This window comes from Orbicella faveolata, unplaced genomic scaffold (genome assembly GCF_042242905.1).
Source record: "Orbicella faveolata isolate gen_17 unplaced genomic scaffold, um_ofav_v1 contig_35, whole genome shotgun sequence".
Taxonomy (NCBI): Eukaryota; Metazoa; Cnidaria; class Anthozoa; order Scleractinia; family Merulinidae; genus Orbicella; species Orbicella faveolata.
The window spans coordinates 28,023,251-28,047,341 of NW_028301564.1; the positions used below are offsets into that span (position 1 = coordinate 28,023,251).

The window sequence follows — 24,091 nt, forward strand, 5'->3', positions numbered from 1 at the left end:
AACCTGTTTAAGGGTTGTACATCTAATTGAAAAAAAAAAAAAACAGCGGATAAAAGGCAAATTGGAGGCTTCGAAAAGATCACAATTTCTGCATGCACTAAGCTTAAGACTAAATCTTTTATCACTTCAGATAACAAAAAACGTTTACATAATCCATGTCTACTGAGGCTTCCATACCCAGTTGGTTAATTTTCTATAAAACGGATGCGCATCAGGATATAGAAAATACTGTTGAACGTCTCTTCAACAGCCACCCTGCGGCAGAATAAGTTTTGAAGCCACTCACTGGTACCTCCTTTCTGTGATGTGACCTTCGTACAACAGCGCTATCTAGGCTAAAGCGCCCTGCTCTCGATGGCAGCAAAGCAGGCTCCCTTATTTGAGGTTTCTCGCGGTGAGAGAGAGAGAGAGAGAGAGAGAGAGAGAGAGAGAGAGAGAGAGAGAGAGAGAGAGAGAGAGCTTTCTCTGCTCCGAGGAGTTTTCTCCCGGGACGGTAGTCTGTTTCAAGATCGGGACCCTGAGCCGAGCCCACTAATCGAGAGCCTGGAACAGGTTACCGGGATGAAAGTCAAGGGTTTCCCCTCTACGATCCTTCCTGAAAAAGTAACATTTCTAAATTCGAGTTCGATGTGGATATATCGATGAAGGACCGCGCATGAAAACCATCTACCGCCGATCTGACTTCTTCTCTGAACATATTTATTTGGTTTGATTTATTATAACGTTGACTATAAACACATGTAAAATATACTTGTATGTATTTCAAAAAAGAAAAAGACTCTTCTCTGCTGGATACCGTTAATCACATTTGAGGACAGTTCTGTACCAGCACGCGCAATTCCTAAAACTGTGTGAATCGAAACAGGAAATTTCCCTTAAAAGCGATCCAAACGAACTGTCCCGCGCCGGCCACACTTCTCCAGACCTCACATACACAAGGTTTGTTTGGACGAAAAACAAACCCTTTAAGGAAAGACATTACAGTCACGCGCGGTGTTTAATCGTGTGGTAAATGCTCGAATTATAAGGTCAAAATTCCGGGCCTTCTTTTCGAACCTATGATTTCATATTATCCAGACTTGCTGCGCGCTTATAACGGCTAAACGAGACGGTGGAAATATGAGAAAGTCTCATTCTCTGAAGGTGGGAAAAATGATCAACAGGTTGTCTTTTTCGAGTCTTCTCGGTGACTTACGCACGGCTTAACATAAACAACGCCGACAGACTTTGCAAGTTTATACTCAGAGTGTCTTTACCGGAACTCGTTTGCATTCTGGCCGGAAGTTACCTACCGCAAGAGGAATGAAGCGAAGCCTTTCGGTTTGAAAAGCGGGGTCGAGTACGAGGTCTTTGTCTCGAGGTAATCAAGCATACTTTTGTATCTACTCCCTCTATTGTTTGGTAAAACTTGCTGAGCAAGCGTAGTGTGTGACTCATATGCCGCACTGAAGTTTCCCTGTGTGGAAGTGGTAAACGATCAGGAAACCAATTTACTGTATGCATGGTCGGCACGCACGGCCGGTGCGTGTTTTCGTAGTAAAGTGAGTGCGAACAACCTTGGAAGTCAATGTGATTCCGGTTGATAAAATAATCACCTCGTGTTACAAGGATCTTGGAGTCTGTGGAACGGTATTTCAATTTTCATTTCTATTGTGTGCTGAAGAGACGAAGAATTGAAGCGAGCACTGAGCGATCGCGGATCACGCATCTTGTGGGACACCTGGTTCAAGGGATGTGCTTATTACAACACCATTCGTAAGATAAAACCACTAATAAAAAGGTAAGTGTCGTTTTAAAGTGAGTGAGCCTTATCATGTTGTTGTAGCTTTTGTGGATTAAATCTTCGAAAGAGTATCTCGATATCTGAATTTTCTTGCAAGTAACTCAGTGTAAAAATTCGAATTTCATCTGTACACGTTCACTAGCAAGGAACGACATAACGTTGTAATCTTATTAGATTGATCATAACGATTACTTATCGAATTCCTTTGATAATCGATTTCTGGTAGCAAATCCATGAGCTTTCTCTCTTTATGACCAAAATATTTGTTTCATTCCGAGTCTCAGCACGACTTTAAGCCGACGTTCAGAAATTTTGTTTTACGCTGGAATGGAATTTCCAGACCGAGGCACAATTGCACAACGTAGATTTCCGTTGTGGGTAGGTCTAGGAGGAAATCTGTCAGCCAATTGCGCATTTATTCACTGCACGATACTAATTTCTTCATGAGTAAGTGGGACTCCATCAGTCGGTTAATCAATTTTATCTGACGGATCTGTTGTATTGTGATGTTTATTGTTTTATATGTTTTAGATAAGAACTGTCGACTTATGTTATTCTGTGCCCGTTAACATGCTATGTATGTTGGGCGTAAGTTAACACCTTGTGATTTTAGCATGCACGCCACATAAGCGTTTTATGAGCGTTCCGCCGGCATTTTTCGGTGTCTGACATAGTTGTTTCGCCATAAGTAGAAGCGTTTTGTTTGTTCAAAACTGTTTTGCTAAGTAAAGTGGTCGGCACAAAGCGTTTCGTATGCTAATTCCATTGTTTTATTCAACTACGACACGAGGGCCGAGGTTTCTTGGCCCTCAACATTTCTTACGAAAAATATCAATACGAGCCAACATGCTCTTGCCTACACGTACGATTTTCTCTACAGACTGACTATATGTTTAAGAAAGAACTACTTTGCGTCCAGCAGTTTACAAACTAAAACCGGAACTTCAAATTCAATACCGTCAAAGGCGAATTCTTTTTAAAGTGCAAAGAACTATTGAAAAGAGCTCTAAGTGTACATTTTGTGACATTTCTTACATAAATACGGCATGTTCATTTCTATGATATCTTACGATATGTTCTTAGTATGGACAAATCATGTAACAAGAGCAAACTAACTTTGACATGATATTGTTCTAAATTTGATCTGCTCGTTAACCCTGTTTTTATCTCCGAACTCAAAGAAAAATACCTCTACATGGCAGTATGATACAATTTGAAACCAAAGTAAAGTGTTTTGAGAACTTTCACCATCAAAGTTTTGGGTTAACTTTTGGAAACCCTTGCGTACCCATATGTTAAGGCTTAAATATTGGCCTCTTCTCTCAGACCAGTTTTAATTGTTCTTCTTTGTCAAGTTCTCCCTTTGTCTCAGGTCAAATTTAAATTTCGGGGACGTGACATACCTACTTTCTTAAGCGAGTTTAACGAAGCGGCCGACTGACTAATCTTGCTTTCACCACTGTTTGGCTAAGACTTTAAGAATGCGGGGCGATTAATTTGTAAGTAAAAGACCGACTGTAGCAAAAAAGAAAGCTAGAAACATTTGTCATGTTAATGACTTTAAAATTAATTACTCACAAATTCCTTTTCTTCTACGCGGCCTCTTAAAATGATTTTAATTACCTTTGTTAACACTCGATTCAATGTATTCTAGCAATGTATATTTTCCCTCCGAGTGAAAAACATCAATTCTTGTGTTGCTTATCGTTTTGACTTTCATCGGGCTGACTTAGCCCAGCATGTATTGTTGTCGCTCGTACCCCTTCATGCGAATAACAAGTATTCAATAAAGTTCACCAATGGTTATTAGGCAAGAGGTGTTTTTGACAAAGAATTATTGATGTCTGAGGGTTATGTCTTGCAAATTAAACACTAAGTCTTTCGTCGAGTTTTAACCTCGGGTCACCCGACACACTGCATATTCATGAAATGTCGATCAGGCGATCATCGCATGCAGCAATATTTTTTCCTAGCATGCCACGGTCTGATTCACACAACCGCAAATAGACAGATTGCCTGGATTCCGCAATATTGAATCTTTGTCCGAGGTTTCTCGATTAGCTACACTAGTGATCCATCGCCAAATACATCATTGTCACGAAGTTAAACAAGTCTGTAGTATCGGCGTACCCGGTGTTTGTATCGCGTTTGTCCAAAAACGTGTGGTTGGCAAAACACCGGAGTTAGGACGCTCTCCCGGACTCGCTGGAGTTCAATTCTTTTAACGCCATATTTCATCAGAGTGATACGAACGTGAGGTAAGACATTGACTGATATTTACCTTCTGTTAGTATCGTTTTCGAGGTTTTCAACTTGCATAAAGTACTTTATACTTCTTTATCTTAATAATGCTTTTATCGTTGATGATTATCCGAGCTCAGATAGGCCTCAAAGACCCAAGTTTATACTTATGTAGGGTTCAAGATTTACGAGTAGGTCAAGACGATCTGAATTATTAACGAGTTACGCGAAGTACGGTAAAGTTTCGACTAAATATTGCTTATCTTGTAATGAGGGAAGACAATATCTCCAAGACAAGGGTATCATTGCATGATCGGTTTAGCTGTATTGTTAGCAGAGAACTGAAAATTTGCCAAATCAGTGAACGAGCCGGCAGTCTTGTTTATTTCAGATGCATGCTTTAGTTTTTCATTCGCAGATTCCGATCTTGTTGGGCTCCGATTTTATAAATTTTTGATGCGTTTACTTTTCACATTTTAAATGTCAAAGAAATACATTTTTGTGTTTCTTTGCTATAGTAAATATAGAATTAAAAAAGGAGTGCATTCTTGTCCATTCTTTATCACAGGAAACAGAAGTTAAATTCACGTTTCTCAATCAACAAAGTCCTTGGTACTCGATTTTCCAATTTCCAGATATGTTATACACACCTTGATAACGTGTTACTAATTTATCAATTTCCTGCGCTAACAAATCAAACTTAAATCGTAATCAGTTGTAATTCACTCATGTCAGGTCGCAAGACTTGAAGCTGTTTCGGTTTTGCGATGACATCCTCGTCGATTTTAAAATTCTTTTCGGCGTGAAAATGTAGTTAAGTTCACTTTTCGTCGTCTTACTGAAAACCGCTAAAAACAGAAAATGTTAGATCGGCAGAGTAATCAACGAACTGTAGAGCTAACCGCAGCCATTTTCTTCCAATCAACTAATTCCTTCTATTTGTCATCACAACTCTTATCGCAACGAACAGAAACATAAATAATAAAGGGCGTGTGAATTTCTACTCAGTGCAGTAAGACATGTTTAACTCGTTAACTTTGTATTATACGTCTGCTGCATCTGTTTTATTAGGCCCTAACATCTGTACAATCATCTGAAAGTACATCTAATTACGTAACGTTTAGTTTACCTCCGAAGAAATTGGCGGTCCCTTTCCGGCTGGAGCCCCTCGCATTAGAAGTGGGGGGACGGGGTGGTTAGGGAGACGGGCGCTGGAACCGGAGTGCTGTAGCGGTGCGAGTTCTGCAAAGTTAGAATTGGGCTGAAATTTTAACTGAGTGGTGAGAAATGCTGAAAATTTAACTTACAACTTAGATTCCAGCACACATGCGTAGCTAGACGCCCTGTTCAGTTGAGTTAAGTTTCCATGGGGGTGGGGGTGGGGGGGACTGGTCGTAGGGTGTGTCAACTGGCAAGATGGAACAGAGATTCAGGACACAAAAGCCCGGCAAGCTTCTGACACAAAATGTAGTAGTGGTAGTTTATTAAAACTCTCTGGAAGTCTTAGACTGACAAAATAAAGTAAAAGCAATTTTCTATTGGCTTTTTACGTGCTTGCCTGTAATAAGGAGAATATTTCTCGATGTTATTGCGATTCTAGGAAATTTTGAATTTTCACTACTACGCCTTGTTGTAAACAAGAATTGTCTGTGCACTGCAGGAGAGAGAGAGAGAGAGACAGGCTGACTTTTAGGAAAGAAAAGCTATAATAAAAGAATGATTTAATTTGGATGTGGGCCAGCCTAAAGTACTGTTTAATTAAACGCTTTATCGTACTTGGAAAGGGATTACGTTGCGTCACATCCTGATCAATATGCAATTGACATTAATTACAAGCGCGTTAACGATCAAGTACAAAGTATCTGGGACACGTGAGAATGGCTTGAACCGGCCGGCACCGGCAGACAGTTCTCAAGAAGGGCTAAGCCAGGGCTAAGCTAAGCTCTCTTCAGTTGCGCAATATTCTTGCTACATGCACGCGTGTCTCGACTTATTCCCACGTTTTGATCGGGATGGGAATACAATCAAAGCCAAAATATAAATAACCTCTGATATTTCAGTGGGCCTCTTGCCAATTTAGCCTGAAGGTTTAAAATTCTCCCTCATGTTTTTATCACATCAGTGCTTTACTTTTATTCCAAGCCTTTTCTTCAAATGGCAAGAGCAAAATACCTCTACATCTACTGTAGCTCTACGAAGGGGCATTCAAAGAAGTTATTTTTTTCCTGAAATTAAATAAATTCAATTCTCTGTCAACAAATGTTTTTGAGAAAAAATGATTATTTATATGCAGTCTTTTTTTAATATTGTAATTGATATAGAAGTAAACCGCCTATTTTGCCGCCGGACTAATTTACTCAGTGAAAGAGTTAGGGACATGACACGCCAATTGGGTATCAGAAGACATTAAAAACGTATAAACTTTGCCACTTTGTGGGAGCCATTCAGAATTGGCAGTTATTAGCACGAAATACCGAGAGTAACCTTGTCTTATTAGACTTGGGAAAGTCCATTGTTTGATCGACCTTGCTTTCCTTAAAACTATACGTTTATCAAATATATAGGCCATATGATAAATCATTTAGCTGGCTAGCTTTGGACCATTTTAATTTCGCAAAACGCAATTCGGAGATGCATGTACGGTTGGCGGACCTGTATAGGTCAATCTTTTCTCGCATTTTTTTGACGCCAGGTTTAAATAAATTAAAGATCAAGAAAACTTTACTTGAACCTTAAACTTTCCTTTAACAGTACATCAATTCATCGACATATTTATATGATGAATCAATGTGCTGTTGTCGACTAAATAATGTCGGTGTAGACAAAACTTGGCGAAACGTTACATTGGTCTTTAATTACATTATACCGGCCTAATTCCTAGAAGTTTAGAATTACTACCTTACCCAAGGTCAGCAGACAAAAAAAATACCTTTTTATACATTCTAGCTACTATTCCAGTCAAAATATAGTCTTATGGTTAGTCGGAGTACGCAAAAGGTTAAAAACACACACATACAAAAAACACAAACGAAAAAAAAACCGGAAAAGTGCAAGCAAAGATATGTCCAAGGAAGCTAAGAAGTACAATGTAAGAATGCAAAAAATATTTGCCGTTGAAATGAAGGGAAAATCAGGAAAGAAAATCGCCACTTATACTTAGCTTTGCGAATATTCATGGGGGACTAGTTTCGTCTGAACAAAACTTACATTGCGGAAATAATATTTCTAAAATAGACCCTGGTTGAATTCTTTCATCCAAGCAATCTAATATAGAGGCCGTTGATGTAAATTTTACATTTGAGACAAAACATAAATTAAAATTTTAATTGTACAAGCTTCGCATCCCAATTAATATGGTCTCTGGGTTTGCCTTGCAATTACTGATCAAGCAAAAAGCATGCCGGACACTTACGAAATGTATGAACCGAAACACTGTTACCAAGAAGGGCTGACTTCTTTTATCATTGTGCGATACTTTTACTTCATGCATGCATGTCTCGACTTGTTCTCACGTTTTGATTGGATGAGAGAAGAATCAAAGCCAAAATATAAATAACCTCTGGATTTTGGTGGGCCTCTTGCCAATTCAGCCTGAAGGGCGCACTTTCTCGAGCAGGTTTTCATTGCATCAGTACTATATCTTTACTCCAAACCTTCTTCAATTGGCAAGAGCAAAATACCTCTATATCTACTGTAACCTTACGAAGGGGCATGTAAAAGGGTTGTTTTTCCCTGAAATTGAATAAATTCAAGTCTTTGTTAACAACTAATTTTGTGAAAAAGGACTATTTATATGCAGTTTTTTTAACTGATATAGAGCCAAACCGTAAAATTTTCCCCGCCAGACTAATTTTCTCAGGGGAAGAGTTAGGGCCATGACATGCTATTTGGGTATCAACTGACACACTTTGCCACTTTGTGGGAACCATTCGGCACTGGCAGCTATTATCATGAAAAATTGCGATTATAACCTTGTCTTAATTGTTAAATTTGGGAAAGTTCGCTGCTCGATCGACCTTGCTTACTTTCGTTAAATTCTTTTAGCTGAATTTTTACCATTTTAATTTCGCAAAAAGCAATTCGAAGATGCACGTACGCTTAGCGGACCTATACAGTCCAATCTTTTCTCACATTCTCTGAAGACCAGGTTTAAATTGTTACCAAGTGGACTTTACTTGAAGCTTAAACTTTTTGACAACGGTAAATTAATTACATGGTAAATGGTTTGAACCCAGAAATATCAGCAGCCCGTGTATGGTGTGATCGTATCCGTCTGGGTGAGGGTAGTACTGAAATAAACTGTTGTTGGTGAAGTTGATGAAGTCCCCGACAATACGAACAACAGTGCATTGATTCATCGACATATTGACCGATTCAGTCTTGTCGTATAGACAAAACAAGGGAAACTTTACTTACTTTATGATAGGAGATTCCTATAAGAAGTTTTAAATTACTTGCTGATCCAATTTCAGCCGTAAGGAAAATATATCTTTGCCGTGTATTCTAACCGCTATTTCGACGCAAAAAAAATATAGCCTTATAATTAATCAGTTTGCGCAAAAACAAAAACAAAACACACAAAAAACAACCCCCCATAAAAAAGAAAGCAGAAAAAAATTCAAAAAACCTAATAAAAGAAATATTTGCCGTCGAATTAGACGGAAAAATCATAGAAAATGGCCATTTATACTGAGCTTTGCGGATAATCATGAGAGACAAGTATAGTCTAAACAAATCTAACGTTACAGAAAAAATATTTCTAGAATAGCCCCTGAATGAATTCTGTTGTCTGAGATGACTTCAAACAGCACCGTGTTAAGATAGCATGAACCAGAAGAAGACTGCATGTAAAATACAGAGGCCGTGGATGTAAATTTTAAATTAAAGGTAATGAAGACAAAACGTTAGTTGAAGTCTGACTACGGTCGAGCTGTGTTTGCGATGGAGTGACAGTAAAACACACGTTACCGATCAAGTGAAAAATATCCTGGACACTAAAGAATGGTTTGAACGGATAGACCGTCCTCAAGTAGGGCCAGCTTCTCTTATTGTGCAATATTCTTACTACATGCATGCATGTCTTGGCTCATTCCCACGTTTTGATTTGGATCAAGGAAAACAATCAAAGTCAAAATATATTCAGTGGGCCTCTCGCGGCTTTCAACTAAAAGTTAAATTTTTCCTGCAGGCTTTTCATCGCATCGGTGCTCAATGTTTATTCTATACCCTTTCTTCAATGGCAAGTGCAAACACCTTGTACTTGCCTTAGCTTTTCAAAGGGACATTAAGGGGTTAATCTCTCTCAGTTTAAAATTAAATTAAGTTTCAAACTTTGTTAAGAAATTTTTTTTTTTGTGAAAAATAATTGTATGCGGTCTTTTAGTGAATATCCATATGCTAAAAATACATATCAAGTATTACAACTGATAAAAAAAGAAAATCAATCCTTCTTTATGTAATGATTGATATAGAACCAAATTAAACCGCTTATTTTCCTCGCGGACTAATTTGCCTAGTGGAAGTGCCAGGGACATGGCACGCTATTTTGGTATCAGCTGACATTGAAAACACATAAACTTTGCCACTTTGTGGGAGCCATTCAACTTTCATAGTAATCAGCATGAAACACTGTGATTAATCTTGTCTGAAACAATTTGGGCCAATCATTTAGCTGGCCTTGAGCTAACTTTGTAGAATTTGCCAGTATAGAAAAGATGACAGCAATTCCAAGATCTACGTACGCTTAGCGGACCTGTGTAGTTTAATCGTTTCTCACATTCTTTTGAGACCATGCCAGGTTTAAAATAATACCAAGAAGACTTTTCTTGAAGCTTTAAACTTTGCGACAACAGTACATTTATTCATCGACATATTGAGTGATTCAATTGTGTCTTAGACAAAGCAAAGCAAACCGTTATATAACTCTTTAATTACCTCACACCTGGAGATTCTTAGAAGTTTCAAATTATTTGTTAATCCAATTCCAGCAGTAAACAGGGAAAAAAAATAGCCTTTTTATATATTCTTAGTGCTATTCCGACTCAAAAATATAGTCTTTTAATTACTCAGTGATTGCAAAGACAAAAAAACATAAACAAAAACTCCCAAAAAAAAAATACAAGAAAACAGTGAAAGACAGGTTTAGCATTCATCAAATATTTGCCCTCAAATCAGTGGGAAAATCATAGAAAATCGCCACTTATACTGAGCTTTGTGGGTATTCGTAAGAGACTAGTTCTGTGTAAACAAACATGGCATTGCGGAAAACATAATTTCTGGAATAGTCCCTGAATGAATTACGTTGTCTGAGAAGACTTCGACACCGCGTTTAGATAGCACGAACCAGAAGGACACTGTAAACTAACACAGAGGCCGTTATTAATGTAAACCTTGATTAGTAGCTATTTAATAGTTAAGCTGTTGTCAAGTTAGTCTACATTTTCTGGCAAACATAACACCTGATGATTACTGTCAGTCAGCTGTACGTACCAGCAGATCAAGACACACAAACTTGAGTGGGCCGAATTCGAAGCGTTTGGTTCTCACATGGTTCAGTTCTCTCACGTTAATTACCGAAAGTATCTGAAACTAATACGTACGGCTCTGAGTAGTAGAAATGTTTACGGAAAATCTCAAAGATTTTTCATGCAAGCTCACGGTAAAGGTTGCGTTGAATGCGTGGGTTTAAATCCAGCCGGTTGAGGGGCAAAGTTGACAAAGTAGCTAGCAATCTGAAAGTTTTCAGTACTTATATTTCTATAAATCGTTCTCAAAAGAATTCAATTCTGCCAGGGCTTTAACAAAAATGAAATTTTGAATAATATACTGACAACGCTCCCAATGCTGAAATTTGGATAAGGAATTTAATTTTTGTTCATTCGTTGTGGAAAGTGATCATACACACGTGCAATATGAATTGAGAGAATCAAGCTTTGTTCGAATCCAACCTGGAAACACAACATCGATATTAATGCCACTGATCCTTTGCAATAACCCAGATCAGGTGTCTGTGCGCATAAAATTAGAATAGAATTGATTTTACACGTACAGCCCATCTAGTTTTTCAAAACTGTCTCAAAAGAGCAATCAGGAAACTTTTCCATCTCACATTAACAGTTAATTTAATTATAAAGTTCAGGCTCAGCCCCCTAGATTGACTATCTTCAGTTTCTTGCAAGAGACATAATGACAAGAAGTTTGTCGATGTAACTGCTTTTTTTTGAGAGAACAGAACTCCCTGAATTGTTTTGTAGCAAGGTTTACTGAAACAGAAGACTGAACTTTCCAAGCTGAACTTGGGACCTGGGTCAGTGAAGACACCAAGGCCACAGCTGTAGTTGCTTTTTTTAACAAACGTATTGTGTATCCTTAAGAAAAACTTGCTCTGGGTTTCATGGTAATATTTGGACATTTTGAGAAATATTGCGAATCCTGCGGGAAAAACTTGGCTATATATTTTGGACATTTTGAGAAATATTGGGTATTCTAAGCGGAAAACTTGCACTTGCCGTGTTTGAAAAGTAAAATGTGGATATTTGGAGTAATTAAATGTTTGGCATCCTAAACGAAAAGCTTGCCGACTGGTTTCGAATAGTAACATTTTGTACTTTGTACGCCTCGACATAAATCAGTTGTTCAAAGAATCAATCAACAGCCGCAGCTACAATATATCTGAGATAAGTTACGTGGGCCAACATCATAACTTTTCAAATTACGATCAGAGGAAGTTGGCGTTGATGACAAGAAGGCGTTTTATTTCATTGATCGACATCTAGTATAAACGTAAAGCGCTTATAGACGACTGTGTGTTTAGATAAACTAAGTGTCACAAGCTGTGTGAAACATCTTAGCTCCTAATCTAGTTGAAAAGGAAAAATCGCACTGGTTATTCTCGCGTATTAGAACGTAAGCTGGCAGGAATTAGGCTCCTTAGCATTATGTGTTGTTTCTGCTGTGGTTAGACAAGGCGTCGCCGAATACAACACGCACGTACGCATCCCCGGGGGGGGTACTCTACAAAGTTTTATACGGGGAGGTCCAACCCCTTACGGCTTTTGTGTACCATTTTGACAGAATAAGTACCCCTTTCGTATACCTTTAATTGAAAAAAGGTATCTTCTTCACATGCTTTCATAACCGGTCCGTATTATAAATAAATCACCAAAAAGGAAATCTTGTCACAGACACAAGGTGCGTCTGTTCGAAATATATAAATTAAAGGCCCTTTTAAATGACCAAATGACAGATTTCCCTACCCTTCCATATACGTCAACTTGTGAAATCCCTGCCCTTTTATATACCTGAAGCCTGAAAAAGGTATCCCTTTCGGGCGGAGTCTCCCCGTTTAGGCCATTAGAGGGAGAACCCCCCGGTACACAAATATACTGCCGCAATACAATGTGTGAGAACAGTGCGGCTGTCAGGTAGGAAAAGTATTTTCAGTGAAAAAGTATATTCAACACTTGAAAAATCGTTTATTATATTTGTTTCTGAATGTATTTATTATCAAAATAAATGATATAGGACTCTTTAAAATGATCAAAGTCCTGCTGTTTCTCTCTGAGATTAAAACACTGCTTTAAAATCGTACTTCTAAATCGCGTGATATTCTTAATTCTAACGATTATCCACCGGAATCTTCGCAAAGTGATTGACAGTGATATTTAAAAAAATCAAGTTCAAAATTGGATTGCCGAAAATTTCTGAAAGCGTTTAAACGCCATTAAAGTTAAATTGACGGAGTTATTATATTGTTGTATTTGACTTCTCCTTTGTGGAAACAAGGGAAGGCGATTAACTTCATTTGAATTTCAGTTTCATTCAACATAGGAAATGGATTTCATCATACGACTTTCGGCGGTTTTCAGGTTGAGTAGTTTAGAATAGTTGTACTTTCTGATATACACAGTGTTTCAAGAGGTACAAACAAAAGTTATTTTTCCTCTTACGGCTTTTTCAGCAGTTGCTGGTTTAAGTTTAAACAGCTCTGATGTACATACAGGCAATGTTGTCAGTGTTTGTCTCTTTTCAGTGCGAATACGACAGAGAGTTGTAAATTCACACAGAAAGTTCAGTTCACTCTTAAGAATGACTCAGTTGTGAAACGTGTGATGAATATTTATTCCGTTCTTGCGTGAGTGGGCAGAATTTCAAGAGCTGGATTCAACTGGCTTTAGTTATCAGTCAATCTTTTTGTTCGTTTGAATATAAGTAATACGTCCAATTGTTCACGAGTGATTTACTTGCATAATGCCCTTTCTTGTCACGAGAAGAGAAATTTTTGCGGTTTAATCCGCGGCAGTTTGATTCCTCGAGCAAACTTTCATTGTTTTTCCTTTGTTTGCCTTTGGAGACTGTGGTCAAGTGCTGACATATTTCTTTCTTTGTGGGGTTGATCTTCCGAAGATAATTGGCTGAAGATAACAACAACTCTGTAATGTCACGCTAGCAGAGGAAACCACAGAAGACATTTGTTGACACTCCATAAAGTTATTGGAGCCACTTAAAAGAATTCGTGCGAACCCGGTTGTAGATTTGCGCCATTTACTCGGTATGAAAAGCAAACATGGTACAAATTATTGTCTGGGGCAGATGGTGTTCAATTGCACTCAATTAAAACCGTGGCGATGTTGGAGAGAATTTTAATAATGCGACCTTTCGAGAACATTGACGATAGCTAATAAAAGACTCTAAATTCCTTCCTGAATTAGCATTGCAATGATCTGTCACTATGGAGACGGTGTCAATTAGGTTGTCACATTTCCTGTCCGTTGGACGCCCTGTAGTGTAATTTTAATTCCCGGGGGACTTCATCAATTTCTTTCTGGTCATTCATCACACCAGACATACAGTTGGATTTCTAGAACGGATGAAGGGCATGCCTGGGTCGCTGTCCTTACCTTTTCAAATGTGTCGCATTCCTTCGATTTATTACTTTACAATTTAACCTATCTGAGATGAAGTTGTTGGATGAATTGACCATTAATCGGTAAGGACATTTCCCGGCTAAACAAATCACGAACGACTAATTGATTTCTACCTGTTATCATTCCTCGCTAATGTTTTCTCTACCGCTTCTTCTTGCCCAGGTAAAGAGCACGTGGATTGAGCACAGAATGAAGTTTCTCTCAGGACTTGTGGCATTGCTCATTTTATTTTGCGGTTCTGTGAATGTTTGTCATGGAACTCTCAAAGAAATTCCGAACAACAACACACAAACTTTCCGAAGTTTTGGCGACGATCGAGGGCGGCAGGGACGTCCTAATTCGGCAGTCGTGGACGTTGTTCCCACGTATTCACTGGAATATCGCTCGCCTAACAAGAAAGACATAAAATTCACAAGTGGAGGAATATATCAAGCAACTATTCCCGAAACAACTCATTTAGGGACGCGAGTTAAATGCGACTTAAAAATGGGTGTTTATGCCCACGAGGAAGAAAGCGAGGTTCAATTTATGATAACCAAGGGGAACGAAGGCGAGACATTCACAGTGAACGCGAGGCGAGTCAAATCAGCGAAGGATTTCGTGTTCATGGATATTAAAACCAATAAAAGACTCAATCGTGAAAGCGTACGAGGAGGAAATTATCTGCTAACTGTTGAGGCTCAGGATCCAAGGACTTTAGCAGTTTTGGACACAACTGAGCTAAATGTGAGCGTTACGGACTTGAATGACAACAGACCCATATTTTCTCGCTCTTTTCAACATGTCACGATAGAAGAGGACATTCCTTTACACACATCCATCGCCCAAGTGGTTGCCACAGATGCCGACACTGGCCCGAATGGATGGCTCTATTTTTTCTTCAGCGAAAAATCGTCTTTCTTTGCTATAGACCCTGAGTCTGGAGTAGTGACTGTAGCGCGGACGTTGGCCGGCAAGAAAAGGAGAAGATACGAATTGCTCGTGATCGCGAAGGATCGTGCCTTGTGGCCTTCAAAACCGGCCTCGGCTAAAAACCACAATATTACCGTTACAGTGCGACCTGTAAACAGGTTTTCGCCGGAGATCAAAGTTAAGTCACAGCTTGAAAAGATTACTGAAGGAAAGACGGGTATGCGTATCGCCGTAATTCAAGTTTCCGATCAAGATAACGCAAACAGCGGCGAAATCAACAAGGTCCGGATTACATCAGGGAATGAAAATAGTAACTTTCGAGTAAAGCGCTCACAGGATGCGCTCGACGAGTACCTAATCGAGGTAATAAAACCACTGGATCGCGAGAAAGCTCCCAACGGTTTTGATGTGGTTTTGACGGCCTTTGATAAAGGTGTCCCGCCGCGGAATGGCACGGTTTCGTTCCATGTTTTGATTGAGGATGTCAACGACATGATACCAGCATTTAATCAGAGCGCATACACAGCCACGATTTCCGAACTGGCGCCCCCTCACTCTTCTGTGATGCGCGTGTTTGCAGTAGATGGGGACTCTGGTGAGAATGGCAGGGTTTATTACACTTTATCAGGAGTGGACAGTGATAAATTAATGATTGACCATAACACAGGTTTGATAACTACGAATAAATACCTGGACTATGAAACAAAACCTCGGCTGGAATTTGAAGTGCGATCTTTTGATGCTGCAGCTGTTGGCAGAAAGATGGCAAGTGTGAAAGTTTCAGTCGATATTGAGGATGCTAATGATTACGACCCAGTGTTCGACCAGCCTTCTTACTCCATAGAGATTTATGAAGACTTGACACCCGGGACAAAATTACTAGAATTGACAGCAAATGACCAAGACTCTGGCCAGAACGGGCAGATCCAGTACACAATCATAAACACAGAATCAGTCCCTTTTGCTATTGATTCTGAGACTGGAGAAATTACTGCGCTGACCACACTTGACAGAGATTCAGGGCTCCAAGAGCACATTACTTTAAGGGTGCGTGCATCAGACTTTGGAAAACCATTCCGAAGGGAATCTGAAACCTATGTACACATCCATATCAAAGTCTTCAATGATAATGAGCCTGTGTTTGAATACTCCATTTGCAAAATACAAGTTAATGAAGATGCACCTGCTGGAACTATTTTAGCTACTCTGACAGCTGTGGACGTTGATGTGGCAGCAACTGCTCCACTTGGCTATTCCATACAAACAGCTGGAAATGAAGATCAAACATTTAAGATAGATCCCACAAGTGGAGTGTTAAAGACTGACAAATCTCTTGAAGGTGGTAGGCAGGAGTTTATTCTTTACATCCTGGTGACTGACCCAACAAACGATGCAGCAGTAAGACTTGAAATCAAAGTTGTTTCAAAACAAGCTGCTGCTGGATTTTCCAATTATGTCAAAGCACAATGTCAGGTTAGTGCAGAGCATGCAAAGGCTGTGGAACAGATAAAGGAACGAGGAGAATTTAAACCTTCCCAAGCCTCTAATGATAAAGCACTGCCTAAGCCAGCTAATACTAACTCTCCAGAATTTGTGCCGCACAAGCCTGCAATTGATATCAGTGAAGATGTGGCTATTGGATCCGCAATCACAAAACTCTCTGCTAATGATAAAGATCAAGGCTTTAATGGAATGGTTTTGTACGCCATAGTCAGTGGTAATAGTGGAAGTTCGTTCAAAATAGATATGTACAGCGGAGAGCTTTGTATTGGATCATTATTGGACAGAGAAAAAATTACAAATTACACTTTGAACATAACTGCCTCTGACTGTGGATCTCCAGTCACAAAAACAGCCTTTACAATAGTCCATATCAATGTTTTGGATGTCAATGACAATGCGCCAATCTTCGAGAATGACTCATACGAGGTTACTTTACCTGAGAACATTACAATTGGTCAAACTGTTGTGCTCTTGAAGGCAACAGACTTGGATGACGGTGATAATGGAAGAGTTCGCTATCAACTTGTGAATGACTTTGGTGGTAAATTCAGGATAGACTCCAAATCAGGTCGACTCTCAGTAGCGTCAGCTCTTGATTATGAAGATCGTCCAAAATATCTCATTGAGGTGCAAGCATTTGATAACTCCAAAACATCACAGAAGATCACATCTGCCAAAGTCTTTCTAAATCTGATTGACATTAACGATAATGCACCTGCTATTGTCCCAAAGAGTTTTAATGTGTCCATTCCAGAAGACATTCCAGTCGAAAGCGTTGTAGCAGCAGTTTCTGCTGAAGATCCAGATACAGGTTTAGGTGGAGAAATTGAATTTTCCTTGGTGGGAAGCCCGAAGAAATTCAAGATCGATCCTGGAAGTGGTGTTATACGATTGCGTCGTCGAGTTGACTATGAACAGCAAGATGTTTACAACTTGACTGTTAAGATCAGCGACAAAGGAACGCCAGTTCTTACATCATATGCGAATGTAATCATTACCATTCTTGATGTAAATGAGAATAATGTTGCACCCAAGTTTAGTGGAGGAGACCTTCTGGAAGCCACTGTGTATGAGAACCAACCGGCGATGACCACTGTTATGCGTTTGAAAGCATCAGATGGCGACTCATGGTATATAAAGTATGCAATCATTGATGGAACAGGTGTTGACAAGTTTAGAGTAGATCCTGAAACTGCTGTCATCACAACCACTCAAGTCCTCCGTCGTGAAGAAGGTGATCACTACTGGCTTCATGTTCAGGCTAAAGATGGCGAGATGTATCCACTGCACACAAATGTTCCAATGTTGATCAAGGTACTGGCAGCTAATGATGACCCTCCCTACTTTAATCCTCCTGTTTATTACCCTTCAGTTAAAGAAAATGCTAAAGAAGGGGAGACTGTAGTTACCATCCAAGCTCACAATCCAAGTTCTGATGATTCTAGCTTGATGTACTCAATTACACAGGGAAATGAAGCTGGCAAGTTTGCTATTGATGTAAAGACTGGCCTCATTATAACCACTGCGGCTCTTGATCGAGAAGAGCAAGACTTCTATGAACTAACAGTTACTGTGTCTGATGGGAGCACTCCACCACAGACTGCGAGCATCACTTTTCCGGTCACAGTTACAGATGCAAATGACAATGATCCTATATTTTTGAAAACCAGTTATTTTGCTGTTGTCAAGGAGCAGAGTGCCTCCTTAACTCCTGTTGAAATCTTTAGAGTAGTAGCAATGGACAATGACATTGGCACCAATGCAGAACTTATTTACGGAATCCAGCTGCTAACAGAAAATAATGCTGGAAAAGTCACGATAAACCCTAAAACTGGTGTAATCTCTACAAGGCAGGCCTGGGTAGAAGGAGATTATATAGATTTTGAAGTCAATGTTACTGATGGTGGAACTCTTCAGAGGTCTGTTTCAGTGTACGTTAGTTTGGATTGTGAAGCAAAGAATTACCCAACATCAAACCCACCAGAGTTTGATAAGAAAAGTTACAAAGAGTCCCTTGAAGAAGATGCTGCTGTTGGAACAACTGTTGTAGTAGTTTCTGCATTTGACCTTGATGATGGTGATGTTCTGACTTATTCCATCAGTGCGGGAAACACTGGGAACAAATTCCAAATCGATAGTGATTTGGGTGAGGTTACACTTGTCGGAAAGCTTGATCGTGAGGAAGTGAGTTCCTTTATCCTGACCATCCAGGTGTCTGATGATTACAATGTTGATGAGGCAACTTTGATTATAAATATCCTGGATGTGAATGACAATTCACCACAGCCTGTCATGACAGAGTACCAAGCCCATATCTCTGAGGATGCTAAGCCTGGGACTTTACTGACCAAAGTTCAAGGTAAGGTTGATTAGCATGTTATTTCTCCCTACAATACTTACATTGTCAAGTAGGTAAATTAGGACAAAAGAGGAAATCATCAACTACACATTTATTTATTGTGTTGATGCAAATCGAAATTCTCAAAGCTGACATTCAAGAATGCACAGGAATGTGAATGGTCCGAACTGATGCTCAAAATTTGGTTCAGTAAAAGAGTTGATGACTGTTTCAATATTAATAATGGGAAATAGCTACAATCTTGGACAATTTAAGTGAAGAATTAAGACCAGCCCTCCCCCCATTTCAGATTGCACATTTTGGGTTTAGTGCCAGTTCATCATAGATTAAAAGGGAGGTGTCGTTTTATTTTTTATTTTCTTCTGACTGAGATGGTACTCTTGGACAATTTAAGTGAAAAATTAAGACCACCCCTCCCCCCATTTCAGTGATGGAAAAATTGCACATTTTGGGTTTAGCACCAGTTCATGATAGATTAGGTGGAGAAGTGGTTTCATTTCGTACTTTGTTCTGACCAAGGTTGTAGATGGATGTTATCATTTGAAGTCAGCACTCTCCTGAAAACCAGACTTGTCTGCTACATTGTATCTTGGTAAACAAATTAAGCCACCGAGGGTGTCACATTTGACTTAATGTCTTACAAACAATTTTAAACACCAGCAAAAAAGTAAGCATTCTTTTTTAAAAATTCTTTCTGTAACAAATTTGAGTCAGTTAGTCATTAGAACTAATAACCAAATTTTCCTAAGGTGGATACAAAACAATTTATAAAAGATAGTACAGAGAGTTAAATTTTGATCTCAATATTGTTTACAGCAATTGATCCAGACGAGGGCGTCAATGGAGCAGTAAACTATGCCATTGTTGGTTCAGTGAAACAGAAATCCCGATCACTGTTCAAGATACAAAGTTCCACAGGCAGAATAAAGACTATCAAGGCTTTGGACCATGAAGATATGAAGGAGCATACCCTGATAATCAAAGCCACAGACCAGGGGGAACCCAAGAGAGAAAGTCTCTTTTCTATCGTAATTGCTGTTGATGACGTCAATGACCACAAACCAGTCTTCCTGAGATCGGAGTTTAAGGCTGAAGTCCATGTTGATGCTTCTCTAGGCACATCCATCCTTAAAGTGTTTGCTGTAGATGGTGATGATGGTACAAATGCTGTACTGAAGTTTTCCATGAAGGGCGGTAACACAAATGATGCATTCTATATTGATCAGAATTCTGGGGTTATTCAAGTGGCCGCAAAATTAAGCAGCAGCATTAAAAAGTATTATCTTCAAGTGCAGGTGTCAGACAGCGGAACCCCAGCTGAGACTGCAGAAACTGAAGTACAGGTAAGCCAACAATGCTTTTGAGTGATGCTGATGCTACTGATCCAGAATAAGTTATTGATGTAAAGTTATTTAATATCAGTCCTTCTCACTGAAGGTGCGGCTGCCTCATGGTTAGTGTGTTTGCCTCCTGCTCAGGCTGTCTGGGTTTGAGCCCTGGCCAGAGACATTGTCTTGTGTTCTTGGGCAAGACAATTTACTCTCACATTGCCTCTCTCCATACAGGTGTATAAATGGGTAGCGGCAAATTTAATGCTGTGGTGGTAGAAATACTCCCTAGTCCCTTAATGCTCCTGAAACCAGGGATAAGTGCCAGACTGATGGGCCACTCTACCTTACCTGACCTTCTCAGTTCTGAGCAACAGTTTGGCAACAGAGACATTAGTGACATTAGTTCCCTATTACTGGTGGAGTAATATGATCAGTTCTTTGATTAGGAGCTTATGACAATGAAAACTGTAATTTCACCAATTTTAGTCCACTGGCCAGTAAGTGTGAGATTCTAAGGAAGTTTGATGTTTGGAAGAGGTTCCTCTCCCCTACATGTAACTGCTTTCTTATGACAAAGCTCAAGTTATAAATTCTCCTAACTAATATTATAAGTACTGCCATTTAACTTCGTGTAGTTCTGAGCGTTTGAAAACAAATCAGCAGGATTTTCTAATATCCGTTTTGTTGAATGTAGCAGTTTGATTTTTAATCCCCATCACTCAGAACTGATCAGAACTAATCTTTTAAGGGGAAAGCGATATCTCCTAAGAAATAAAGGATTAACTAAAAACGTTTGGCTGAATTTTTCAGTTTAAAATTAGTACGATTTTGTAGTGTTACGTAATGTTTTTCTAAACTTAATTTTTTCTCCTTTAAATTCCTTATAGATTTTGGTGAGAGGGATAAAGAAGCCAGTTATGTTTGGACGTCCGTTGTACCAAGCTTCGATTGTAGAAAATATTCGTCCTGGTCATGCCATTATCAACGTTGTGTTCAATGGCACTATGGCTTCTTATGAGCTTATTCCACAGGATAATGCCTGTTGGAAGGATTTTCATGTCAACAGAAAATCTGGATTGGTGACGAACAAGGTTAGAATTCACCCTTGCTATTTATAAAATCAAAGCTTTGCAATAAAATCTGGAGGTATTTCTATCATGCTGGGAGCATTACCAAACTGTTCAAAACACAAAAAAGGATGTTACAGTACTTTATAGTTTTTGTATTTTTCTCGCGGAAGTTGGGGCGGGAAACTGTTTGATTAGTTGTTTATTCAAAAAAAAAATTGTAGAAATTTTAGTGGAAATTCGTGTGGAAGCCATTCAATTGTTTACAAGTTTCTTATGACGCTCTGATGACAAGTGCAGTTCAATGGTTTTCTTGGGCGTGAAACCGAAAAACGTGAAGTTGAATAGCGCACTTCAGAGATTACCAAACTGGTTTCGTTTTTTCAGGGCAAAAATTTCGCAGTATTTACAAGAGTTTTGACATTTCTTAGTTCCTTCGTTTCTGCGTTCGCGTTAAGTCCAGAGTCCAGATTCACTCTGACACTCTCTCACTTTCGCATCTGTGACGTCAATCATACAATAATTCCTATTTTTGGAATGAACATCACCAAATATGGTTAGCCTTACATCTCTGTGAAAAAAGTACCTTTCAAGAAGACGTCATGTACATTTCCAAAATTATTCGGCGAATTTCGACTGTCAATAAGTGATAACATATTCGAATGAAAAGTCAGTAATTTTCCTTGAGGCATTAAAGACATGTAATCACTTAACTACAATGCAATTGTTAATAATTGTGACTATTTTTACCACATATTTTTTGTACTTCATTTATCAAAAAGTATGCTCGCTCTAGAAAGGTGAACTCTTATTCCTTGATGAAGAATTGTTCATATAATGATTTGCACATCCTGTGAGAAGTGATTTGTGTGCTGGGCTTGCTCCAGTAGTTTTTTTAACCTTTTGAAAAACGACGCAGAAATTGAGCGGCATACTTGAGATCTATGCGCCCAAACGTGCTCTCTCTCCAGGTGGAAGGGATGAAATTCAAGAAGTAATGTGATCTTAAACTAATTCTTTTAGAGCCGAAATTAAAAATAGTTAGTTTATTCTGCCTAAGCTGTTTGCTTATTTTTGTAAAGAAGAAATGTGTTTACAAACGACAGACACTCTTAACTGAAATATTTGAAAATTGCTCTTGTACAATGACTTCAAGCCTTTTCTATTGCATGTGTTTGTTCGTGCTGTGCCCAAACAGGACTTGCCTTGATTTTAGCTGCTAAACAGATGACACGTTGCTTTCTACAGATCTCCTTTTTAGTATTTTATAATAGTTAATGGGATTGTTTTGTCAAAACTCGACTTCATAGAGTTATTAAACTTCAAACGAGACGCGAAACCCTCAAGATTAAGTGGGATTATAATTATACACAGCAGAAAGTTGTTGTCGTTAGCGAGGATTTGTGAGTAATGAAAAGATTAAGTTGGATACGAATTCTGTGCAAATCGAATATTTGTCTGGTCTTCTCTGAGTGCTGTTCTGATGGTAGAAAAACTTTCAAAAGTTTGGCAAAAAAGCCTCCGTTATTTTCCGGAAATTCTCTTATTTTAGTTATTTCACCGTCTGTTGGATCTGCGTCGCGTGATCTCGTCAATTCCGTGATAAATTTTTAGCAATCCGGTGCCAAAGAAGTTATAATCCTGCATTTCTGTGATCCATTCATTCGTAGCGCGTTTAATGAAGGTTTTCAACGAAAACATTGTGTGTTATTCCTATAGTGTTATTTTTGCTGCCCACCAAGGCAGCGTTAAACGTTTGGCACTTTTACTGTGGCAAATAAATGGCTGTGAATCACAGTTTTTGTGCGCCCTATCAACTACCTCTTTCATCGCTCAAACATTGCCAGTGTCAAAGTTCATTAATTCCACGCGAAACGTCACGCATGGCGATCAAGAAGCGTCGAGGATATATTTCGAGTTTCTTGTGTCGAAATAGCAATCAATTTCGAGCAATGGAGAGAACGTCTTTGAAAAATGGCTATCCATAGTTTTCTTGCCACTGTAAGACACATTTTCGTCATCGCGTGACCAGGGAAACCTTGCGTTCCGCATGAAGGTTTCCGTTTGGTCGTTGTGAATTTTGTTGCACTTTGATATGGATTTTTGCGTTTGTTAATCTGCTTAAATGGAATTATACCTAGAGATTGCATAAATGTTTGTTTCAGTTAATTTTTGAGAGCCTGTTATGCCATATTATGGTTAGAAATTTGTGTACAAAGCTGTTTTATCACTTGTATCATTTTTCCGGTATCGCTTTTGGCTAGGTGATGATACAGATGAACACAATGACACGTTCTTTTCTGTTGTTGAATAATCAGTGCTAGTTTATTGAATAAGGGGCAGTTTGCGGTTTAACCGCAGGACTATACACGCATTCGATTTTCAAATGTCTTCAGAAGTAAATTGCTGAAGGCAAAAGGCATTTTACATTCACTTTTTCTTAACTTCAAATGCTCCAAACACTGTAATAAGATGAGGGTGAATTATTTTCCCTGTTGCAAGCCTTTTTCAAGAAGGTATTAAGATATTTGACCTTTTCTTTTCTGTGGAGGCACGGTGGCCTCATGGTTAGTGCGCTCGAATCCGCATCGGGTGATCCGGGTTCGAGTCTTGGCCAGGGACATTGTGTTGTGTTCTTGGGCAAGACACTTTACTCTCATAGTGCCTCTCTCCACCCAGGTGTATAAATAGGTTCTGACAAACGTAATGCTGGGGGTAGCCCTGCGATGAACTAGCATCCCATCCAGGGGGGAGTAAAAATACTCCTAGTCACTTCATGCTACAGAAACCGGAGATAAGGGTTACTTGGCTTTACCTACCTACTGTCTGCTAAAAGCTAAGAAACATCCAATAGAAAGGTTTTGCGATATGCAATTAGCAAAGGACAGCGAAGGAGGGGAGGGGTGGAGGAGAAGAGACAACTCCACCCTCTTGGATAAAACTATTATTAGACGATTTTTTTTACCCAA

At 39.1% G+C, this 24,091-nt stretch overlaps 1 protein-coding gene across 4 annotated transcripts in view; it reads left to right on the plus strand.

The window, feature by feature from the left end:
* Positions 1–1,337: 1,337 nt before the first annotated feature.
* The window catches only part of LOC110046902 (protocadherin Fat 1-like), a 37,139-nt gene continuing 14,385 nt past the window's right edge, over positions 1,338–24,091 (plus strand). The window contains exons 1-4 of one of the 4 annotated variants that reach the window (XM_089274355.1): positions 1,338–1,780; positions 14,113–18,724; positions 19,541–20,067; positions 20,943–21,146. In XM_089274355.1, the coding sequence (XP_089130481.1) occupies positions 14,140–18,724; positions 19,541–20,067; positions 20,943–21,146 (5,316 nt within the window). In that variant the 5' untranslated portion in view covers positions 1,338–1,780; positions 14,113–14,139. Of the gene's footprint in view, positions 1,781–3,785; positions 4,042–12,692; positions 12,892–13,834; positions 14,013–14,112; positions 18,725–19,540; positions 20,068–20,942; positions 21,147–24,091 lie in introns of those variants that run through there. The other 3 variants (XM_089274356.1, XM_089274357.1, XM_089274354.1) reach the window with 3 other exon arrangements.